This window comes from Gracilinanus agilis, chromosome 2 (genome assembly GCF_016433145.1).
Source record: "Gracilinanus agilis isolate LMUSP501 chromosome 2, AgileGrace, whole genome shotgun sequence".
Taxonomy (NCBI): domain Eukaryota; kingdom Metazoa; phylum Chordata; class Mammalia; order Didelphimorphia; family Didelphidae; genus Gracilinanus; species Gracilinanus agilis.
In genome coordinates this window covers 576504027-576529405 of record NC_058131.1, presented here as the reverse complement: position 1 = coordinate 576529405, position 25379 = coordinate 576504027, and the positions used below count along the sequence as shown (strand labels likewise).

At 38.7% G+C, this 25379-nt stretch overlaps 1 protein-coding gene across 1 annotated transcript in view; it reads left to right on the top strand.

Moving 5' to 3' along the window:
• Positions 1-25379, top strand: part of TLN2 (talin 2) — a 252871-nt gene that overhangs the window by 178388 nt on the left and 49104 nt on the right. The window contains exons 43-48 of the mRNA XM_044660127.1: positions 6632-6778; positions 13992-14158; positions 15582-15765; positions 17799-17924; positions 20924-21040; positions 23106-23291. Coding sequence (XP_044516062.1) covers positions 6632-6778; positions 13992-14158; positions 15582-15765; positions 17799-17924; positions 20924-21040; positions 23106-23291 — 927 coding nt within the window. The remainder of the gene's footprint in view (positions 1-6631; positions 6779-13991; positions 14159-15581; positions 15766-17798; positions 17925-20923; positions 21041-23105; positions 23292-25379) is intronic.

Here is a 25379-nt window from a genome sequence, read left to right as displayed (position 1 = left end):
TTGCATTTTGCATTCCAGACAAAAGAACAATGTAACCTGGAGTGAAAAGAAGTTGGGGGTAGGAATATAATACTACCAGTGGTTTGCTAAGGGAAATTCCTCGTGTGTGCTTGCCAGACACATATTAAAAGGAGGGGGCTGGGGAGATCCCTGAAGCCACAGAGCTTGCTATTCCCAAGAACTGGGAAACATTCATATACCTAAGAGGGCCCTCCATTATGGCATGTGAAAACATTTAAATCCAATCCAAATAAATAGCCTCAGGATCCCCCCATTCTTCAGCGTCCCAAGACATGCTTTGCAGAGTCAGCATTCTGCCCCATTCCATGAGTATATCAAACTGAATGGAAAAGAGTGGTTGGTCCTTCAGGCACCAAAGGGAAGCTCTATTCTCTTGGTTTTCAGGGAAAAATTCACATCTATTTCAGAATTTCACAGTGAGAACCTCTTTGCCTTCCAGGGAAAACTAGTAATTTTCTAGTGATCCGTATTAAAAGCATGCACTTAGGTTTGCTCTCTTCCTTCTTCCTAGGAGCCCTCTTCCCAAAATGGGAGAGAAAGCAACAATAGAATTCTCTACAAGTTTCTTTCTCTAAGACACTCCATTCACAGTTGTGGAAGTAATTATTTCTGTCCTTCACACTTACTTTCCATCCCCCTCTGTAAATTTCTTTATCTTTAGAGCAAAGACTTTTAATTTTTATGTCAAATAGATCCCTTTGAGAGTCTGATGAAGCCTGTGGACCTCTTCTTAAAATAATGTTTTCTTGCAAGTTGGTTTACTCTGTCTCCTTGTTGGTTCTTTCACTCCTGTATTTGTTTGGTGGCAATATTTTAATCTTGGTCAGAGAGGATTCTCGTGTGGCACAGAACTGCTCTGGATTACTCTGCCATCTTGGTTCCACCCCCCAGAAGCCTATCCAGAGAACCTAAAATAATGGTTTAAATTGCATAAAATAAAAATACATAGGACCACAAAGGAAATCAATTACATTGCAAAAAGTTTTCAAAATATTTCTTTTAAAAGTTCACTGACCTCAGGTTAGGAGTCCCTGCTATGGAGCTTTAAAAGAAATAACATTAAGAATGTCCACATATGTCATTTTTATTTGATCCTTGCTTCAACCCTGTGAGATGTGTAGCACAGTTACTATCCCTTTTTACAACTAAAGAAACCATGCCTCAAAAGAGCTAAATTATTTGGTCAAAGTCACACAGCTAGTAATAACAACCGGTTCTTTTTATTAAGGTCAACAAACAGCTGTTATATCATGAAAAATGCTCAGGAGACCAGAAACAAGGAATGAAAGAATCCCTACACTCAGAGAGCCCAAATTTTAATAGCAGCCCCCCATTCTTCATTATCAGATCTGCTGCATTTTATTAAAATTTATGAGGTATTTGCCCTTCAAGAGAGGTAATCCTCGGCTATTGTTATTGTCACATTGTACAGATGACTTTCAGAAAGTTTAAGTGATAGACTATGGCCGTAGATTCATAAATTTAAAACTTTGTAAGACGTCAGAGGTCATCTAGTGCAACCCCCTCATCTCACAATTGAGAAAAGCGAGGCCTAAGTGGCCTGGACTAAGATCACATCAATTATTAAATGTAAGAACCAGAATTCAAACCTTTGTTTCCCAACTCCTTTACAAGTGTTCTTTACACTGTACTCCTGCTACAAAGAACAATAAGGTTGACATTTGGAAAATACTTTCCATTCCCATCACCCTGGCTCTTTCTAGTTAATAATTTTCCAACCCCTGACCTGATGGGCATAAAGCTTTTTTAATCTTATTCCAAAGGTAAATTTTCTATCTAAAAAAAATAACTTGAAAAAAAAGTTCATTTGTTTGGTTATGTTTGGTAAGAAAAATGAGAACATGTTTCTTTTAACCTCAACAAATAGAATTTTATTTAGAATCCCATAAAGACTGAACTTTTTCATTTCATCAACAGAGGTATAAGGCCAAACAGCAACTTAATTGAACATATCATTCTCTTTTCCATTTTTATTCATGGAAGAACAGTGATGTATTTTTTCCCTTAATTTCTGCAAGCAAATACATTGCAAAAGCTGCTAATTTTTTTCAATACATCATTTTTAAGATCATAAAATTCAAACCTAGAAAGGGCATTCGATGTCATCTAGACCAGCTAGTTCATTTTACACATTAGCAAATTGAGACTCAGGGATAGATAGGAAGTGGTTTCCCTAATGCTATAAATTACTAAGTGGTGGAGTCAGCTCTCAATTTAGGTCTAAATCTAGAATTGTTGTTCAAACTTTTTTCAGTCATGTCCAACTCTTCATGAACCTAATTGGGGTTTTCTTGGTAAAGGAACTGGAATGGTTTGCCATTTTCTTCTCTAGTTCATTTTACAGATGAGGAAACTGAAGTAAAAAGAGTTAAGTGACTTGCCCAAGGTCACATAGCTGGTAAGTGTATGAAGCCAGATTTGAACTAAGGAAAATAAATTTTCCTCACTCTAGATCTGGTACTCTATCCATCACATCACCTAGCTTAAACGCTAGAATGCTGACTGTACTTTTCCATTGAATCATGCTACAAGCAAAAGGATTTTATGCAATTACCTTCTTGTTCACATCCTAGCATCACAATTAAGAGCTGAATGTTATCTTAGAAATTGTCTAATCCAGCACCTCTCAAACCTTTTGTTTTGACATTCTTTGAAATCCCAAAGAGCTTGTTTATGTGGGTTACAGCATTGAGTGCTGTGCCGTTAATGTTTAATAACCAGCTTTCTGGGAAGAAAAAATATGTGCATGACAACTTTTTTTGGTTAATCTGCATTATTAACATTTTCTCTATCACTTTCTTAAGTCAGAATAATCAGCAAAATCAATCCCTTACTTGTTAGCATTTGATGATTTACAAGGTGTAAATGTTAAAACTGAAAATTTAATGATTTTCTCTCATAAGCCAGTTAGAGCTGGGTCCAGCATACCATTGGTCTATCAATATTTACCATATTACAATTTAAGTACTTTTCTCTTAATTCATTTTACAATAATTTTAAATCCATTACATGTTATTTTTTCTTTAGAAAAACTATTTTCCAAAACAAAAAGCATAGCAAGAATGGCATTGTTTCACATATTTTTGCAAATCTCTAAATGTGACTTAATAGAAGACAGCTGAATTGTCGTGTCTACTTCTGCTTTCAATCTGGTACATAATGTTATTTTGGTAGAAGTATATGATAAAAATATGGCCTCACACAGATATGTATCTTTCTGAAAAGGGATAAGTATTTTAATAGGCAAATAACATCTTAATATTATTATGAATGTATTTTAAATCTCATGGACGCCCTAAAAGTCTATGCCCATGGCTCCATGGACCCTACTTTTAGAACTGTTGGCCTAATCCAACTCCCTCCAGGAATAATAGCTAGCATTTATAATGTACTTTAACTTTTATAAAGCACTTTTAAAATAATCTCATTTTATTCTCGTAATTGCCACAAGATTTCCTGAATCAATACACTATGTAGCATTGCTCAAGTCTATGAGATTAAATAAACATTTGGGACAATCAAGAAAAACCTGTGGCATCTCCTCCCAAATATTACATACCCAAGCTTAACAAACGTGAAAAGTATCCGGGGAGGAAGTCACTTTTCATCCTGAAACAGACTCTTGAGACCATCTCGTGGCTACAACTTGATGGAGTGGAAAGAGTCTTAGCCTTAGAGTCTGGACACCCAGGTTTAATCCTACCTTAATTGTTACACTTTAGCTGTGTAACTATGTAGAGTCAACTAATCCTTCATAGCCTTGGTTTAATTATCTATAAAATGGCAGTGGGGTGGGTTGGGGAGAGTGGTAATACTTATACTACTAATTTCACAAGATTATTGTCAGGAAAATGCTTTGCAAACCTTAAAATGCCCCAGATAGCCAAGACATTATTATTATTATCATGATTATTCAGAACTGTGATTTCCTTGGCATAAGGAACTCCAGTTGAGGACATTGTTAAACACTAATAATATTTATTACTTAATTATAATTATTAATGTTATCAGTATCATCCTAATAGGGAAGCACAATGAAGTAGGTAGATTTTTCTCAACAGCGTGTCTCAGTAGGGAATTTTGTGGTCTAAAAATGAATTATTGATCTCGCCCCACCTTCATACCCTGAGCTTACACTTTCCCTTAAAAGGGGATTTCATATCTGTTATTTTAGCCTCATCATTTTCCTCACCTGGCCACACACTATCTTGGGACCTGCCTAACTAGAATTTAGATTTGCTAAATATGTCTGGTTCTGAATTTTTTTAATAGACCTATGAACATTGAAATTGCAGTTATAGCATTAGAATTATAAAATCTTTTTTTTGCTGATTATTTTTATCCAAACCAGCAAGACATTAAATTGCCTTAATTTAAAAAAAAAAAAAGTTTCTATTTTGAGGTAGGATTGTTTCTAGGTGACAATGTGAGGTTAGGCAGCTCTTGCCTTAATGAGCCTATAGCTTCTCATACCAGAGTTCTACATTCTGGCAGAATACCAGTCAATTCAGAATTGCATTAATCATATTGAAGGGCATCCATAGTATAAAGCGCACTACAGACAGGGACATCTGGTCCTAGCTCTCTTACTATCTTTGGCCTTAGGGAATGTCATTTAACCTCTGAATAATAGTTTCAACATCCAAAAAAACAACAACAAAAAACCGTGGTTGGGCTAGATTATCCCCAAGAACCTTCCACCTCAAAAAGTCAAGGATTCTCTCACCCCTCACCTTCTTCCTCCCCTCAGCCCCTTTCAACTCTGCCCTAAAATTTCCAGATTCAGTACCACTGGCCTCTGCAGAATTCTTCCCTTTAGTCTGCTGTATTCTTACAGTACCGCTCTAGATTGCCCTTATGGTGGATCCGAAATAATCACAAAGTTAAATTTGGATCTCAAATGTGACAGCCCTCTGTCTCAGGTGTCTTGCTTTTAAAACCACCTCCACCTTATCCCAGCAATTAGATATGCTTAAACATCAATTAAAAGATTTACTTTTATTTTTTTCTCCTGCTGACTTAAATATGTGCTCTGTTGACAAGGTAAAATGAGCAACTCCTTTTCTACTCATGGCTGTTCCAAAGTCAAACTGGCATCCAAAAGATTTTCCTATAATCCAATAAATAAGATTATCTAGGAAGATGACTTCCATCAAAGTGATCGCCCAAGCTTCTTTGTAATTACACGCCTCCAAAGATGTTTTCAGAAATGAGGTTGCTGAATTCCTCAAATGTAAGCCACAGGTCTTATTTGGTATGGATTCTTGAAAATAATACGTATCGACTTTATCCTTTGAAATTTTAAAAAATTGCCTAGCTGAACTGGACAGCCAATTATTTATGACAGGTTTATTGATCAAACCAAAATAAAAATTGATGTGAAACAGATTTGTGCTGGCCCAGAGGGATGCAAATTAGGGTAGGAGCATTATTTGTTATAACTTAAATCAGATGACTGGCAGTTCTCCATGGCAAAACTGATTTGGCAGAAGACATGGAGACCATAGCCACAGACTAGATACATTTATGATGGCTTATCCAAAAAACAAGCTCATTTAAAAGAATTTGTACCAACTCAACCCTAAGAGATAACTACTGATTAACAAATACTTTAAAAATAAACCTAGTCTTTTTTTTTTGGTTGTTTTTTTTTTTTTTAAGCACTCATTCTTGGAATAGTAAACTCTCTTTCTTGGCTTAGTTGGGAATTTGAATAGTCCAGTTAAATGTACCTTTGAGGGAATACTGATTTTCAAAGAAGTGGAATACAATAAAATGAGCTTTACACAAATTATGCTGCACATATGACTTTAGATAATTCAGGAAGCATTCCAGGACCTTTGAGGGCCTCGAAGTTATCATGATTAAGGATATCAATTATTTTCTTGTGTAGTATAGGTTAATAAAACACTCTGGAAAGAGTGGCTCTGAGTGCTTATGTTTGAAATTCCTTTAACAAAGAATCAAGATTTTTCTTTCCATAATCTTTATTTATAATCAATAATATTTCCATAATTTTCTTTCCATAATCCAAGATTAAAATACAAAGGATTTAGGAAGGAAAAGCATTAGTCAGACAATAGAGCATTTATTAAGCCCCTACTACGTTCCAGATACTGCGCTAAAGCACTGGATTTAGTGTGAATACACTAAGAGGTAAATGATTAATATCTGAATGTTTCCTTAGAGCTCTTTCGGATGGGAAGGAGGGAGCGTGAAGGTAGCTTGACAGAAGGAAGCACAGGTTGAAGAGGAGTAAGGGAAAAGCTAGAGGCCCCAGAGACATAGTTACCTGTTTTGCCAAGGGTCAGCCTTGGATGCTGTTGTATGTGACACGATAGAAATAGATGAAAAATAATACCACAAAATGTAGGCATACTTTATGAGATCTGGGTGGCCTTTGGAATCTGTAAAATGTAATTTAGCTGCTATCCCCTCCCACATTTCACAGGATATGGAATCCTAATAGGAGTGGAATTTTCCTAGCTTTGTTCCCCTATAACTTAAGAGATATTTTTCCATGCTACGAGAAAGTATAAATGAAAAGATCTATAATGTCTCTCCTCCCCTCCCTGGTTTTCCTCCTTAGATTGGATTCCAAATCCGGACCCGTGTTCAGGATCTCGGCCATGGCTGTATCTTCCTGGTCCAGAAGGCAGGAGCTCTTCAGGTCTGCCCCACTGACAGTTACACCAAGAGGGAGCTGATAGAGTGTGCCCGCTCAGTCACTGAAAAGGTAAGAAATTTAACCCTCGATTCCATGATGAATAAACAGAGCCAGCTCCCAGCTGCCGGAAGTTTAGCGACAAGGATGACATGGGTAAGTGAAATGTCTTTTTAAGGAAAAAAAATCCAGTAAGTCAATGGTTTCATCTGTCTCCCCACAGAACTACTGAGAAGTAGCCACACTGATTGATTAGAATGTTGTTATTGCTGCTGTGTTTTCCTGCTTATTGTTGGACAAAAGTATTCGTAGATAATGAACAGAGAATAAAGTTAGAAGCTCTTCCTGAATAATTGAATGATAATCCAGCAGAGAGACCGAATCATCACTCTCCTAGATAATTGAGAGTCAGCTCTGGGTAAAAATCAATCCCCGCTGATAGCTATCAGGCAGCACCCTGCACAGAGCCCCTGCCTTCCCCCCTTTCTGGAAGAGGTGCCTGGGACAGCCTCGCCAGGGAGGTCTGTGCTAAGTAGAAGGTGGGGCTCTGGAACAGGGACTCTGGGCTGTCCAGCCTCGAATGCCATTTGCCAGCTTAAGTATCCTTTATTTTTTTTTCCATAATTAGATAGGCAGAGTTGATGATTTATAGGGTAGGATTTTACAGGCAAGAGCTACTGCCAGCAAAATATAGAGGCAGAGGGTGTATATGGGGGTGGCCGGGGACACTCTACTGCAAGTATAGAGTAGTACCCGATAGAAGGAAGGAAGGGAAGAAACAGGCGAAAGCCTGATAGATGGGCAGGGTAGCTTCCGGGCTCTGGTCACTAGATGGCTTTTTCTAGGCATCTCTTTGTTCATCAGGCTTATGTGGCTCTGGAGAAGGCTTCTGAGTCAAGCTGCACTGGAAATTGCCTGATGCCCTGGGCACTGAGGGCTCCAAAGGGAGAGAGGGGACGCTTTGTGACCATTTTTTCTCAATCCTTTTTGAACTCTTCCCTATTCATTGTATTTTGCATGGGTTGAAGATCATGGGACTAACATCTTTCCCCTACATACACAGTCACCTCCTGATCGATCTTGCCTGTATTTAACATTTTTCTTTCACACATGCTCACACAAACATCTGCCCACATGCATTCTGTTATATGACTTAAACTTTCAGTCTCAACAAATTTTTGTTGTGAGACACACAAATACACATACAGAAACATAGTTTGCTCATTCCTATTTCCTGACTTTTTGCCTCTGCTTTTCCATACATTTGAAGTGTCTTCTTTTACTCTCCTGCTAATTCATGTGCCTTCCTTTGAAATTTATCTCCTCCAGGGGCAGCTAAATGGCCCAGTGGATAGAGATCCAACCCTGGAGACAAGAGGTCCTGGATTCAAATGGAATTTGGCCTCAGATATTTCTATGTGACCCTAGCAAATTACTTAACCCCAGTTGCCTAGCCCTTAAAGGTTTTCTGTTTTGGATCTGATACTTTAATATCAGTTCTAAGATAGAAAGCAAGGGGAAGGAAGGAAGGAAAGAAAAAAGGAGAGAGAAAGAGGAAGGAAGGAAGGAAGGAAGGAAGGAAGGAAGGAAGGAAGGAAGGAAGGAAGGAAGGAAGGAAGGAAGGAAGGAAAGAGAAAAAGAGTGTGGGAGAGAGAAAGACAGACAAAGAAAGAAAGAGAAAGGAAAGAAAGACAGAAAGAGAAAGAGAGGGAGGGAGGAAGGGAAAGAGAAAGAAAGAAAGCTAGTTTCTCCAGAAAGTCTTCCCTGGTGAATCACATTTCATTCTGATAATCCTTCCACTTCTCATTTAAACCAACTCTTCTTTTCCCCCAGTCTATAACAGACTAGTGAGTTCTTCATCCATGTACCACCAATCCTTGGTGTGCCTCTGAGTGAGTGCAAGCGATCAGTGAAGCCATTTGCACACTCAGCATTGTAATTTCATCATCTATTTCTCATATGTTAGTACTATAATTTTGAGAAGGTCTGAAATCCTTTGATAGCTGAAAGTCTTCCCACTCAAAAGTTTAGGGAACAAGTCTCAGTGGAGCTACTCTTCATTTGAGGGACAGGGTGGTATAGCAGATAGAGCTCTGAACTTAAGAGTCAGGAAAACCTCAATTCAAATCTTGCATCAGACACTTCTAGCAGTGTGACCCTATGTATGTCATTTAATGATTCTGTGTGTCTGGTTCCTCAGCTGTAAAATGAGGTGGTTGGACTTGACTTCTAAAATCCTTTCCAGCTTTAAAACCTATAATTATATAAACCACACTGTCAAAGATGATGTTTGTACACAGTTGCACAGTAAAGGTATTGATGGGCCTATACCAGGTTAATTAGAACAGTGATTCTGAACTTTGGTAAATTTATTCCTTCTTGGCATCTTTTTTTTTATGTGAACTCAAATGAATATTGTTTGGAAATTTTTTCAATTTTGTTACTTAATAGAAGAAAAATATACCTTTCCATTGGGAATCAACCATGCATAGGGTGCTTCCCATACTATAGTCACTAGCCTGAGGTCTGTTTCTATAACTCGAAATAACTTCCCAGGCTGCTGGATCCATGCTTGAACCAGGAAATGAATCCATATCCTTCAGGACTTTCCTGTTGCCCTTTGTTATTACATTTACAGCTGCCAAGTTTCCCCCAAGGAGGCCACTTGAAATTGAAATATGGTGGAAGAGAACTTAAACCCCAGGGCCCCAGGATGTAAAACAGTCCTTTTAGAGGAAAGAAGTCACAGCTGTATACCTTAGTACATGTCTGAGAAATTTTTCTTTTATCTCCTGACTTCTTTTACTTCAATTTACTTATTCTTTAAAAATTAATTTGTTGATGCATTTTGTCTCTACATCACTTTCATTTCTAGGAAGGAAACCCCTGCCTCTCTATTCACAACTCCTGATTGCACCCTTCTTTATGAAAAGTAAGGGTTTAAAAAAAAGCTAGTACAATTATGAATATTTCTGTGTATGTTGGATTTTTCTTTCTCAAAGCCCCAGCCAATCCATTAAGCAATATTCTTTATGCCAGCAAGTAGGCATCCAATATTGTGACCACATTGACATGTAGATAACATTCTGTCCTAGGCAGGACTTCTTCTTTAACTAAGGTGATCAAAGGGGATCAATGACTAAAATGGAAAGGATATCCCACAATTGAGATCTGAATATTTCTTATCTCACAAACCTTTTCACCTTCCATTCATTTGTCCACCAGGGCAAAATGCCATCCTTAACTTTCAGGTTTATGGTCTAACAAACTCCACTCCTTCTCCAAGAGGATATTCCCATTAAATATCACAATTGCAACTAATAGTTTGTGTTAGTGTCCATTTTTGAGGTTTACTGATTATTGACAGATTAACAGAAAATAAGAACATGAACATGCACTTTAATTTTAATAATTTGGAAGCAGAATTGTCCATTGTAGTTGATGTGAGTTTTGTTGCATTTTACTGTTGCCTTTGTTTACATTTTCCAGAATCACTAAGCCCATTGGTAGTTTGGTTATGCTTTTTTATTTCACACGTTCATACCTACCTCCCCATTTTTTTCTGAATTCTTCATTTGCTTTCTCCCTGACAGCACAATAATATCCCATTCCACTCATGTATCAAATTCAACCTCAGATATTTACTAGCTTTGTGAGCCTCAACAAGTCATTACATCTGCTCTGTGCCTCAATTTCTTCATCTGTAAAATGAAGATAAATATAGCACTTAACTCCCAGAGTTGTTGGGAGAATAAAATGAGATAAAAATGTGTAAAGAACTTTGCAAACCTAGAAAGGTCTATATAATTGCTAACTATCATCATTATTGTTATTGTTATTATAGCTGACATTTCTGTAGTGCTTACAATGTTCCAGGAGCTATACTAAGTGCTTTACAATTGATCTTATTTGATCCTCACAACAACTCTGGGAAGTGGTATCACCTCTGGGTACTTCTACTAATATTGGCGATGTTTCAACCATTTTATTTAGCCCTTCCTTAATCTTTGGGCACTGAATTTGTTCTCAGCTTTTTCTACTACTAGTGCAATTATTGGACAACTAGGTGCATGAGTGGATAGAGCATCAGACCTGGAGTTGGAAGGACCTGGGTTCAAATTTGGCCTCAGACACTTCCTAGCTCTATGACCCTGGGCCAACCACTTAATCCTGTTTGCCTAGCCCTTGCTCTTCTGTCTCAGAGTTGTTACTAGGATGGAAAGTAAGGATTTTTTAAAAACCAGTACAATTAGGAATATTTTTGTACATATGAGATTTTCATCTTTCTGTAAACCCCAGACAATCCAAAAGGCTTTAATTAAGTGACTCTTGGATACAAGGCATTGTATCTCTAGACACTAGAGATAAAAAAAATAAAACAAAATATATTTGTCCTCATAGAGTTGTATGCCATTGGATCCAACAGTGAACAGCTTTTATATTTTCTTGGATGATTTTTAGTTATTTTCTGAAATAGTTTATTCTTTAAAAATTTCCTATTGCATTCTCAAAGCATGCATTTCTTTTTGTTGTCATTTTATTATTTCTGTTGTTCAACTGTGCCCAATTGTTAACCCATAGATTATGGCACACCAAGGCCTTTCTCTTCTCCACTATCTCTTGAAGTCTGTCCAAGTTCATGTTCATTGCTTCCATGACACTATCTATCCATCTCATCCCACACTATCCCCATCTCCTTTTGCCTTCAATCTTTCCCAACATCAAGGTCTTCCTTAACTACCTCCCTGGCTAAGAATCCATCTTCTGTACCTTAAGTTGGCATCTAGGAGCATTCTATAGAGCATTCCCCCACCTAAGTTTCTTGATATTTAAATTTTGGGGTATAATCTTCCAGTTTGGCTCATCTTTTCTTAATATGGCTACAAAGGTGCTTAGGAGCTGGGGAAATATGGGTGAGTAGAAACATGAGAAAGGGAAACAGCTCTCTACCTGGATGCAGCATCTGTTTCTAGACTCTGCACAGGGAGGATCCTCAATCATTGTTCCCAGTGATGGATTGGCCATTGCTATAGTTACTGTGGAGCCATTACTCTCAAAGCATGCTGTGACTATTGTCAGCTGCATGGTTTCAAGTTAAGTTCTTGTCCTTTCATGTATTTATTATAATAAACCAGGGGTTCTTTGTGTTTATTTTTTTCTTTGTCATGGAACCTTTGGGCAATCTGGTGAAGCCTTTAGACCCTTCTCAGATTAATGTTATTAAGTACCTAAGATAAGATATATAAGATTAAAAATGAAGCAAATTATATTGAAATTCAGTTAGCAAAAAAAAATTTAAGTTCACAAATCCCAGGTTAAGATTTGCTGTACTATTGACTTCTTACACATAATTGATGTCATATTGCTTGCCCTCAACAGGTAGAGGAGGAGCTGGAGGAAGGGAGAAAATTTGGAACTCAAAATTTTAAAAAATGAATAATTTTAATTAATTGATAAATAATCAGTATATTAATAAAATTAATGTATAAAAATGAAAAAACTTAAAAATAAATAAATAGATGTACAGGTAAATAAATAAAAGAGTCCCTGAACGAGACCATGACATTATGTTATGAATATGGTTCTCATACACTATTGGATTTTTTTACTGCTATTTAATAATAGCTAGAATTTATGTTAAGATTTACAAAGCATTTTGTATACATTGTCTCCCTTGAGCCTCATTACTTTGTAAGGTAACAGTACAAGAACTCTTATTCTCATTTTGTGGAAAAGAAAATTGAATCTTAGACATTATTAACTTACAAGTGTTAGTGGTGAGACATGAGGACACTTTTTCTGACTTCGAGCCCAGTTATCTTTCCCATATGCCTTCCTGCTTTCCTTTATTGCCTTTACTACCTCCCATTGTCATTTGTTTTTTAATTGGAAGTTATCCATCATTATCAAAGGGTTTGTGTCATGCACAGGTAAGTTTTTGGTGGAATGTTTTCTAGTCTTTTTTTTTTTTAAGTGGTTATCGTGCTTCATAACTTTGTGTCTCCCTGCCCCCAGCCTATGATTAGAAACACATCAATTCCCTTGGCTATGGTGGAAGTAGCTGAGAGAGGGAGAAGAGAGAGGAATTTTTTTTTTCAAAGAGATTCTGTTTCCCAATGACCAACCACAATTCCAGAGGGTGACGAAACAAACTGCCCACCTCCTGGTGGAGAGACCATGGATTCAGAATGCAGATTGAGACCTTTATTTTTATTTTATTTTTAAATTTTTTGAACATAGCCACAGCAGGAATTTGCTTTGCTTGACCATATAGGAGATTTGTTTTTCTCCTTTTCTGAATTGGCTAGGGAAGTGTTAGAAATAGGGGAGGTTGGGAGGGAGAGAATTCAGACCTGAAATTTTTTAAAAAGAGAAATTCTGTGGCTGACATAGACAAAGAGATGAATGCTACATTACTGAGCACCAGCATAGATTGCCCAAGTCATAGTGATTTGGACACGAATGTGTCTAGTTTCTTTATTGTCCATGCTGCCTATGACCAGATAATTGGAATTCTTATTTATTAAATCAAGGGAAGCTTTTCCTCTCACTAGGCTATTAGGAATAATGAGTGCTCAGAATACCAATCCTTCCCATGGTGTGGAATCCTTTATAGCAGACGCAGGGTGCTTCTTCACTAGGGTTCATTTCTGATCAGGGAGAATTATCTCAGGACATAAAACACAAATACCAGCCTGTAGGAAACCTCTTTGAACCGGTTAATGCACAGAGAGAGATGTAAAGAAGATGTCATCTAGAATCATAAATCCATAGATTTATCAGTGGGATGTAGCTGTGGAACTTGTAGGGACCTCGGAAGTTGTCTAGAGGCCAATCCCCTTGTTTTACAGATATGGAAACTCAGGCCTAGGAAATACAAATGATTTTTTTTTAATCTCTCACCTTCTGTCTTGGAATCAACACCACATATTGGTTCCTAAGAAGAAGAGGAGTAAGGGCTAAGCATTTGGGGTTAAATGACTTGCCCAGGGTCACACAGATTAAAGTATCTGAGACCAAATCTGAACCTAAGTCTTCCTGACAACAGGCCTGGTGCTTTATCCACTGTAGTGCCCAGATGCCCCTGGAATACAAATGATTTGCCTAATTACTATCAGAAGTAGGATTTGAACCTGAGTCCTACGACTCCATAGCCAGTGCTCTCTCCACTGTGTAATAACTTCATGGGCTGGAAGAGACTCGGCGATAGCAGAAGTTGTTTTCATGCTCATCCACAGATAATTTGCTTTGTCTCTTTCTTGTCTCCTTTGTCTCTGATTCCCAGGTCTCTTTGGTCTTGTCTGCCCTCCAAGCAGGGAATAAAGGGACTCAGGCATGCATCACCGCAGCCAGTGCTGTGTCGGGCATCATTGCTGATCTGGATACGACCATCATGTTTGCAACAGCTGGGACCCTCAATGCTGAGAATAATGAAACTTTTGCAGACCACAGGTCAGGGCTTGGGCAAAGTACAGGGGGAAGGGGCTGGTACAGAAAGTTGGAGACAGACAGACAGCCGTCCCAGAGGTAGCCAAAGGCGAGGGTCATGGCTTCGTCATGCCTGCCTTTGGAGAATGCTCAAATTCACTCCAAAGTGGCAGCTTAAGAGGCAAAAAGCTTTATTATAATTCTGAAAGAGGACTTGAAAGGGGGTTAGGGAGGAGGAAAAGCAACGAGATAAGTAGAGCAAGCCAAACAGTCAAAATAAATCCTATTTACTAGCGTTAAAAGTAGAATCGTTTTTTGAGCCTTCGATTTCACAGCCCAAATAAAGCCTGCTCTAGTGAAGGATGACATTCTCACTCTGGAAAACAGGAAATCGTTCCTGTAACTCTTTCCCTTATTAACCACATGGCAGTCGTATGTAGCAGTAACAGAGAAATGAATTGGCCAGAAAGTTTAGGGCTTTAATTTGTTGGGGGAAGTGATGCTCAAGACCTGAGCCCTTTTACTTGCCTGGGTCAGGAATCTGGAGCCTTGAATAGCAGCTGAGGAACGTACATTCCTGCGGCTCTTCTTAAATTAGAACTGTCAGAATTCTCTGTGCTGCTGGAGGCAGCATCCTTGAAACACAGTTGGTCTCTACCTCCATTTCTGCTCCTGCTTCCTCAGGCGTGGGAAGATGAAGAGATTCCTCATATTTCTTCCTTTCAGGCTCGCCCCTTCCATAGGCATGAAGGACTCCCTGAGTCCTCCTCTAGCATCACTTGTCTGATTCCATACAGTGAACTAAATGGCTTCTGCTTAATTTCTTAGTTGGTGAGAAAGGATGTCCAAAAAAAGAAAAAAAAATTCTTTTATTTGTGAAAATGTAAGACTCTAAAGAGAGGACCAAACTAATTGACTTTGGTATAATTCCTAAGCCTGTTTGGCTTTGTGAATTTGTGACTCCGGATCATGGCTGAATGAAAAGAAAAATGGGTCTGGGGTCGAAGAACTTGGATTCAAGTCCAGACTCTGCCACTTCCATGTATATCCTTGGGCATATTGCATAACCTCTTTGGGCCACAGTTTTCCCAACTGTGAAATTAGGAGACTGAAACAGATGACCTCTAAGGACCTACCTGTTTAGATCTAAAATCTTGAGATTTTTACATTTACTAACGGTCATTTGACAGCTTCTTCACCCTTTCTAGAGGGTGGGAGACTCTGTCCACCTGTTCCACCTCCCACCAATAAGGAAATCTTTTTATGCAGAGTCCTCCTTTGGCAACAACATTCTCCAAGTGCTCCTTCTTAAAGTCTTGCCTCTGAGAGTACCATAGTTTGGCCAACGGGCATCTCAACCTTTGGCCATACTTTTCTCCTGAGCCTCACACAATCAACAAGTTGTCCACTGCCTCTTTATTCTCTTCTGCCCTATTTTTGCTCCCAGGGAGAATATTTTGAAGACAGCAAAGGCCTTGGTGGAAGATACGAAATTACTAGTATCAGGGGCTGCTTCAACTCAAGATAAACTGGCCCAGGCAGCCCAGTCATCGGCAGCCACCATCACCCAACTTGCCGAGGTGGTCAAGCTAGGAGCGGCCAGCCTAGGTTCTGATGACCCTGAGACCCAGGTAGGAGCATTACTAGGGGCATCTGAATAGAAGAACTTAATTAACCTCCATGGGCTTCAGTTTCCTCAGCCATAAAATAATAGATGATCTTCTACTTCTTAATTTGTAATCCTGTTCCTGAGTTTGTGGGCATTTTTAGTTGATACAAAATTTAGTTACATAAAATAACTGACCCTGCTCTTCAGATCTTTGAAAGTAAAACAGGACATAAAGTTTTAGTATATGATTTCATGCATGTTTAGCTTTGAGAGAGGGAAAAGAACTCAATGACCTTGCAGGTTCTGTCCCAGCCCCTAGAATTATCATTTCATGCAAACAGGTTCAGTGAGCGGCTAACCATTTAAAAACCTCCAAGAAATGTTACTACTCATTCCTGTGTATTTGGCTCGTTCCAGCCCATCAGATGGTAAACTCTTCAGATTTAGCTATTTAAATCTTTCTCTATAAGTTTCTCCCTGCACTCTGGATGGCTTATATCAGAGAAGAGCCTTTTATTCTTATAAGAAATTAAAAGTGGTGGTGTTTGCATTGTTAATAAATTATTGCAGTTGGTTAATAAAACACTAAACAACTTTTCCCCAAATGGCTGTGCCCCCTTCCTCCTCTGTCATCCTCTAATGGAGCATAGCTCTGAGGGGAAACATTCCTTAAATTGCAAATTTTTTTCCCTGCTGGATTTCTTTTTGATAATATCAGAATCCAAATTGGCCGCCCTGTGGAATTTTAAGTATTCACACAATCCCTTCCTGTGGTATTGCTTTTACCCCATGGAGGATTGAAAGACTATAACTTGATAACTAAAATTGGAGCCACTCATTGGCAACAGTTCTTTTTGGTGTCTTTCAATTCTGGAAAAAGTAAAGCTAGCCCTTCAACAGTGAAATGTGGGGGTTCGGTTTAACCTAGATGATGACAGAGTTTCTAAGTGTTACTTAGAGTACTCGATTGCCTTGCTGTGGACTTTCTAGCTTTTGAAAACACTCAGGGAGTAGTTAGGTAGTATAGTGTATGAGGTGAGTAGCAGAGGTTCAAATCTGGATTCAGATATTCTCTAGCTATGGATCATTGAGCAAGGTAACCCCAGTTACCCAGCCCTTACTGCTCTTCTGTCTTAAAAATGATTCCAAGACAGAGGGTAAGGATTTTTATAAGGATTTTTAAAAAAAGAAATGACCCAGGAGGTATTGACCTGATTTCTTGTGGAAAATGGCTAGTGTAGAATTTTCTAATGTCACTAATCAACAGTTGGTTGGGAAGTACTCAGGAGTAAAGGAAAAGCAGGAAATGGCTGATTCCCTTTTGTCCACTTCTTATATCTGCCACCACACAGTAATGGCACCCCTTAATAAGGAACTAGCACACAGAAAGGACAAACAAAAACATCTCCTACCACCACCCTTTTTTCACTTCCAGAAACTTGGCTCTCCTTTTATGGAAGGAAAGTGGAAGACTGGGTGAGGGGAGGGGAGAAATACCAAAAAACTTGACCCATTGTTCCAGTCGTGTCAAACTAAGGCAAATGTAGATAATCCATTTGGTGAAAGAGCAGACTAGTGTATATGTATATATATTAAACATTTGATCATATAAGGCAAGAGTGGTATTTTGAGTTTATGTGTCTCAATCCTTTTGTAAGAATGTGAATGTAAGAAATGAAGCCAGGTCAGCAAAGCCATTCTTTGTGCTGTTTTTTTTTTTTTTATTGAAAAGAATAGTGAAGAGAAGGCTGGGCCTTCGAGTTTGTAAGAGGTGGGTTCAAGTTGCACCTTTGAGACATGCTCCCTATGCCCTGGAGGGCCAGGCACTATCACCTCTCAGTACCCCAGGCAACTCTCTGAAGGCTAGAAATCAGAGATGAGTTTCCCTTCTGAAGCAAACACTGAAATCTTAGATCCCAACAAAGCATTTTCATTTTAAAGAAAGATATCCCCCACGGCATCTGTCTATCCATTGTGTTGGGCACGATGGGTGAAGTCCGATGTGGTTGTGATGGAGGTATTTCCTCCTTCTCTTCTGTGGCTCCTTTCTTTTAGGTGGTGCTGATCAATGCCATCAAAGATGTGGCCAAGGCCCTTTCTGATCTTATTGGTGCTACTAAAGGAGCTGCCAGCAAGCCCGCTGATGATCCATCCATGTATCAACTCAAAGGTGCAGCCAAGGTAGAGAAAGGGCTTCCTTTTTTTTTCCCCTGACCCGTCTTTCAAATAACTATTCGTCCAGGTATTTTTTGTATCAGAGGTCATTTTTTCCCCTCCATGCCCTGGTTATTGGTAGTATGTTGTTATTACCTAGTTAAAAAACCATCCAGTTTTGTTTTCTTTGAGTTTGAAGGTTTTTTTTAGCAACAAGGACTTTCCAGTTACAAATATAACCTGTAAAAGAGAGAAAACTCTGTGTTCTCTGTCAACATAGCCCCCTGACTTAGAACAAGTTTAATGCAGCAGTAGTTCTGTGATGAGCATCAGTTTTCTTTTCTAGCATTTATTGTATAGGTAGAAGCCCAGGAAAGAAAATTCATTGACATCTTCCCTGCCCTTCAGGGTGAGTAGTGAGCATGTCAAGTCACTGAATTTGTACTTTTAGGCTGAGAATCCTTGTTTTGATGCCAACTGAAAATGAACAGTGTAATCATTTTCATCAGGAAGTTCCATGGAAACTTTTTTTTAATTCTTAATTTTTTTTTTTAGAATATTTTTCCATGATTCCGTGATTTATGATTTTTCGACCCATCTTCCCTCCCCTCTTCTGGAGCTGACAAGCAGTTCCACTGGGTTATACATGTATCATTGTTCAAAACCTATTTCCATGTTATTCATATTTGCAATAAAGTGATTTTTTAGCATCAAAATCCTAATCTCATCCCCATCAAACCACGTGATCGATCATATGTTTTTCTTATGCAGGAAACTTTTTTTTTTCCCAAATGACAAGAATTTTTTTTCTCTCCCTCCTAGCTCCTCTACTTCTTCCCCAACCCCCCCCAAATAAAAGAAAAACAAAATTCTTACAACAGATTTATGCATAATCAAGCAAAATTAATTCCCATATTGACCATGTTCAAAAATATGTGTCTCATTCCACTTATCTATCACTTCTCCATCAGGAAGGGGGAAGCATTCTTTATGTTTGGTCCTCTAGAGTCATGGCTCTTTACTGAACTCATTAGGGTTCTTAAGTCAATTTATCTGTCTATTTTTAGATAAATTTTTATCTAATTTATTTATATAAGTATATTGCATAATTTATATATATAGAAAACTTATAAATTTTAGATTTTTTAGAACTATTAACTAGATCAGTGATTCCCACAGTTTGTGCCACCGCCCCCTCGTGGGTGCTGCAGCAATCCAGGGAGGTAGTGATGGCTACACTTTTTTTGTATTACATTCTATTCCGAGTTCAATAAATAGTTTCATAATTTCCAGGGGGCACTAAGTAATATTTTTTCTGGAAAGGGGGCAGTAGGCCAAAAAAGTTTGGGGACAACTGATCTAGATAAAAAGTTACCTGTTTTTATGATGTTGCTATTCTCACAGATCCTCCAACATTTGTCATTTTCTTACATGATAACTTCACAAGAGTCCATGTTAGTTAACTTTTATGCATGGATAAAAATATATTCCCTTATTAAACTAAATTGATGCACCAATTTGTATCCTGTCCATCTTTTGCTTGGTATGAAATTTGCTCCTCAATATGAAATTTGCCAGAATTATGTAAGGCTTTACCCAACTCCTACTTGCCATTGCCAAATGTGACATTCCATCTTTGACTTCCATAACTTTTTCATCTTCCATCCCTGGAATGTTCTCCCTTCTCACCCTTGATTCTTAGAATCCCACAGCTCCCTTCAAAGCTCGGGTCAAGGACCACCTCCTACAAGAGGCTTTTCCTGATTTACCCAGCAGTTATTACTCTTCCATTTACTTCATCTTACAATGTACTTATTTTATTTATGTCCTCTAGTTCTTTATCTTTGAACATGTTATATCCCTCTATTAGAATCCTTGAAAGTAGCCACTGCCTCTTATATTTATATCCCCAGCACCTTGTGAGTGCTTGACAGATAACAAATATGTAATAAATGCTTGTTGATTGGCTGAGTTAGGCAAAAGAAGGGAAAAAATTCATATTTCTGATTGTAGGATAAGAAGATAAGGAATGAATGAGTAAATGAGATACGTTTGCCCATTTTTAAAAATGTAAAAGTAGTGGGTTGGGGGTATTTTCTTTTGTTGTTTTTGTTTTGCTTACAATGTACCCAAGGCTCTGGCCCTTTTCTTTTTTCTCTGAGTACTAGCCTATTTGGTGTTCTTATCACACCCCCCTCACCCCACAAGGATTCAGTTGTTATCTCTATGCAGGTGACTCCTAAGTCTACATATCCAGCCCTGCTTTTTCCCCTGAGCTCCAATCCTGCATCATTCACTGTCTTTGAAACAGTTCACACTAGATATTCCAAAGGCATTTCAGACTCATCCTGTCCAAAGCAGAATTCATCAGCTTTTCTCTCCAAATTGTCCCCTCTTCCGAACTTCCCTATCACAGCTGAGAGTGCTACCAGCCTTCCATTCACTCAGGTTCAGAAACTCAGCTTCCTCCTCAATTCCTCACTCCCTCTATATAGCCATTAAGCTGAGAAATGTCTCAGTCCCCACAAGCACCACCCTGGCTCAGTTTCTCCTCATCTCTTTCAGCAGCCTTAACATGGTAGATCCCCCCACCAACCCCAGGTCAGGCCAGCTATTATATAGAAACAGAACAGAGAAGGCATCGTGCCAGGATGGCTCAGGGTCGTGGGCAAGTTTTTCCCACAGGATAGTTTTTTCTGTTTATATCTACTCAAGATAGTTTATTTACATTCTCTGTGGAACCGTAGGTCACATTCTCACTCTGGCTACCACCATATGGTGGCTAGACAATGCATGGCACATAGTAGACATTTTAAAAATGCCTGTCAACTGATTGATTGCTATTGTGTCTCAATCTGAAGATTATATTGACATATCAAAGTAGAACCTTAGTGGAAGCTTTTGACCAATGCTGAAATATTTCAAATATTTATGTTGTCCAAACCTATGATTCACCGTCTCCCCTCTAGTGAAAAGTCCTTGACTCACCTGCTATTTCTTCTCTCCTTTTCTTATTCCCTTTCCAGGTGATGGTAACAAATGTCACATCCCTCCTCAAGACAGTGAAAGCTGTGGAGGATGAAGCCACCAGAGGCACGAGGGCTCTTGAAGCCACCATTGAGTACATAAAACAAGAGCTCACGGTAGAGAACCAAATAATTGCCCCCCTAAAGCCTTACCCTTAAAACTCATTTCCTTCTATTTGTGACCCGTAAATTGCTCCTGTACCCAACTCAGTCTCTCCCATGCCTTTCAGATATGAAACACACTCAGATGTTTTCTCTCTGTTTTACACTGCAGAAAAGACGATGTTGGTTCATTGTTGTTTTTCAGTCATTCAGGCATGTCTCACTCTTTGTGACCCTGTGGAGAGTTTTCTTGTCAAGGATACTGTAGTGGTTTGCCATTTCCTTCTCCAATGTTAGCTCATTACTATCTTTTAAATGTGTCTGCTTCTCTGCCTCCTCTTTTCTTTCCTTATCAATCTCTGTCATTCATTATCTTATCCTAATTATACAGAGGAGGAGTGGGCTGGAAATGGACCAACAATCTATCAGAGCCTTTTTTAAAAAAGAATTTGAACATCAATTCAACTGTAGCTCTCTCCTCCTCTTTCTATCATTCACCAATGATAGAATCAACTCACACTTTGTGTTAGAAAAGAGAATTTCTATTAGTATTTGTCTGAAAGGTTCTAACTTTCTCCCTCTTGCCTTAATCTTACATGAATTGTTCATGCCTTAGTTGATTTAGTATTTAGTTTGTACTTGAAAAGATAAAATGAAAATAGAGCATTTTCTCTAGCCAGATGATATGCTTAGGAGCTACTGTTCAGTGTCACTGAGGTAGTTTAGAATAATGCCAGGGCTTTGGAGCCTGTGTGCTTATCCAAAGTTTCCCAAAGAGTCTGAAATAGGAGGGCTCTCAATGTATATAATTTACCTCCCAAATATACCTCCATCCCCACCACAGTCCTATGCTGTTTTCCTGAAACCATCCTTTCTTTCCTCTCTCCTCCTGCCCCTCATCACAGAAATAATGCTTCTTGAATTAGACATGCCTCTATGGGACTGATGGTCTCTTCCTCTGCTCACCTAAAGAGCACCTTCTAGAAAAGTATTTCTTTAAGATTCTGAGATAAATTTGCACTCCTCTGGGGTTAAGGTGTCTAGATGGAAGAGTAGAAAGAATACTGGACTCGGAGTCAGAAGTACCTGAGTTCAAACCTAGCCTCAGACATTTAATAGCTGTGTGACTCTGGACAAATCACCCAACCCTGTTTTTATCTCAGTTTCCTCCTCTGGAGAAGGAAATGGCAAACCACTCCAGAATCTTTACCAAGAAAATCCCCAACGAGATCCCAAAAGTCAGATACAACTAACTGACAAAACGATAATCTGGGATCAGTTAACTAATTACCCTACTTGCTGATCCTTGCTTGGGGAACTAATGTCCAAAACAGAGAGAATGGCATCAATAATCAACATTAGAAAAAGAAAAAAACATGAGAATAGAAACCAAAAACAGCACCACCCTAATAGACTCCAATATGATTGATTGATGCAGCTTTAAAGTAGGATATACATTTACCATGGTTAATTTATTTCAGCATCTCTAAAGATGTATGTGTTGTTAAATAATTCACAGTGTCACCATAGCTCACTCGACATGAGCTCCTCTGCACAATTATGCAGTTATATTTGTAAGAGAGGCTAAGAATAGAGTGAGCTCAATGCCTCATTTCCCCCAACCCCACACCCCTTTAGAAAGAGATACAGGAGTCCTCTGAGATGCATTCAAGTCAGTCCTGCCCTTCAATCAACAAACAAATCTCAGAACTGCATAGTCTTTTGGACTGCTGGGTCACCAGTATGGATGAAAGAAAACGATGGAAAATCAAAGCAGTTACCTTCCCAGGACAGTTTAAATTACAAATATTGGATATCAGTTCCTGCAGCCGAATGGGTTAACATTTTATGCATGCTTTCCGCAGCTTGTTCCCTGTGTAGGTGTTAGAGGCTTCTCAGGGCTAGAGTCTTGACAAGCAAGAATGATATTACTGTACTCAAATTAAATTTCTAATTTCCTGCCATTTGAAGGTTGCTTCCAATTGCTGCATCTGTTTTGAAGCACCGGGCGGCAGCCTGGCAAAGAGAAATAAGTTATGGGTTGTTCTGTCCCCCCCCCCCTTCTCCTCTTACCTTCCAGGTATTTCAGTTAAAGGAAGTACCAGAAAAGACATCATCACCTGAAGAATCGATAAGGATGACGAAAGGCATCACTATGGCAACTGCCAAAGCTGTGGCAGCTGGAAACTCGTGTAGACAGGAAGATGTGATTGCTACTGCAAATCTGAGCCGAAAAGCAGTGTCTGACATGTTAACAGCTTGTAAGGTAAAGATCTACTTCACCTTGCTTCTGCCTTGCCAGGGATTTTTATAAATAGGCAATTTTCACTTGTGACTGAAATGTTTAGTTTAGACTGCAGAGTGTGGAGTTGGAGGTGAATGGGGGGAAGGTTTGCAGAGGTCCTTAAGCCTTGAACTTCAGGCATACAGTGGCATACACCAGAACTGAAGGCTTATTTGTCCGCATGTGGAAATTCTCCTGGTTACTTTGCGATAGTTTTTTACGTGAGTGTGGGTATATTGCCGTCCTGCCAACTTAATTCTCCCTCTCTCCTTATTTTCTATTCTTTATTAATTGAAAAGGAAATAACTCATCTTCAAAAGAGCCAGGCTGAAGAAACATTGAAAAATGTAGTAAATGGGCTTTAACTGCCTTTAGGACCAGGTTTCCAAACTTAAAAATTATTTGGCACCTCTCCTTACCATGTTGGTAGAAAAGCTCTTTCCTAAAACAATGATCTCATGATAACTCTAAGAAGGAGTGATTTGGATGAATGAAAAGTAATTCGTGGCACAGGGTTGATCCTATGCCAGATAACCTACTAGTCACAACATATTGTTTGCAAAAATTAGCTCCTTGCTCCAACTTGTGTGTCAAAGAAAATTAAATGGGGGAAGAAGGGGAGACTGGAAGCTACACTGTTCTGTTGGTCAGAATTGCTGCTGACTCAAGGTGGAAGTAGATTCTTTGGCGGCTCAGAGGCTACCAAAATAAGTTTTATGGTCCTTCACGAGAAGATAGAAAAGAAAATGCTCAAACCCTTAAAAACTCATGGCGTTTCATAATTCATTCTTGAAAATTTGTAAATAGCACTAGAATAATAAAATGTGAAACAACTTTACATCAGGACAGAAAAAAGGCATTTTGTTTAAAAAAGAAATGTATTAAACTTTTTTTTAATTCCATTTTTTGGGGGGAAATTGAATTGAAATATGTGAAACAGGAAAGGGGAAACAAGAAACTTAAAGGCTATTTGTTTTAATTGAAAAATAGTCTTTACATAGTTTAATTGTCAAAATCTCCTTTCCCTGTAATACCCAAGAGAGAAAGTTAATGAACATGAGAAATGCCATTCAGAGGCATTGATTATTTTTATTTTTGCCTGTATCTTCTGTCTTAGAATTGATACTGAGTATCAATTGCTCCAGGTCACACAGCTAGGAAGTGTCCGAAACCAAATTTGAACCCAGGACCTCTCATTTCCAGACTTGGCTCTCTATCCACTGAGCCTGCTAGCTTTCCTTATTATTTTTTAAATAACTAGGTCCTCAATATAAGCTATGAAACATTACTTTCCCTAAAGTTTGCTGTTCATCTTTAATACTTTGATAAAATTCAGTTAGATTCCTACAGAACCAGATTAGTTCAGATCATTGCCTGGCCTCTTGGCTACCTTAGTCACCAATTAGTTTAAAAGTAAGGCTGGGCAGGATTTGTGTGAGAGGAGCCAAGAAGCTCCTGCCCATCTACATCCATGGGTTTATGAATTGGGAAAAACCAGGCGCAGAGAAAGCAGCCTGCTGCCTCTCTCACTGAAATATCTCTCCAATGTCCTTACTTCTACCTTACTTCAAAACATGTTCCAAATCCCCTGACCCATGGCTCTTTATTTGTGTTCATGAGAGTTGGAACATTTGGAGATTATACTGGACTATCTTCTCCCTATTGTCCATTTCTCAAGTCAAAAACAAAACAAATCTTAAGATAGCAAAACTGCACTCCAGAGGCAAACCTGCAAGACGTAGACTTATCTACAGACATCGGAGCCTTTTGTTGGATTGGATGGTTGCATTTCTAGTTGGTTCTTTAGATCCAAATTATTGGGCTTCCTTATTAAACTTGGTCAGTGCCTCATATAGAGAAATGATACAGGAAGCACGAACCACAGATCAGAGAGACAATTGGGTTTGTTGTAGTACTGCTCAGTGATAAAACTGACTTAATGAAAAAAGCCCACAACATTGCATAGGGGTTGATGCCTTTGCCGTGGGTACATTATCCCTGGAGAGAAGGAGTGGAGAAGCTAACAGGATGCAGAAGAAAGTGTTAATGACAGTATAATGGGATGGGAGG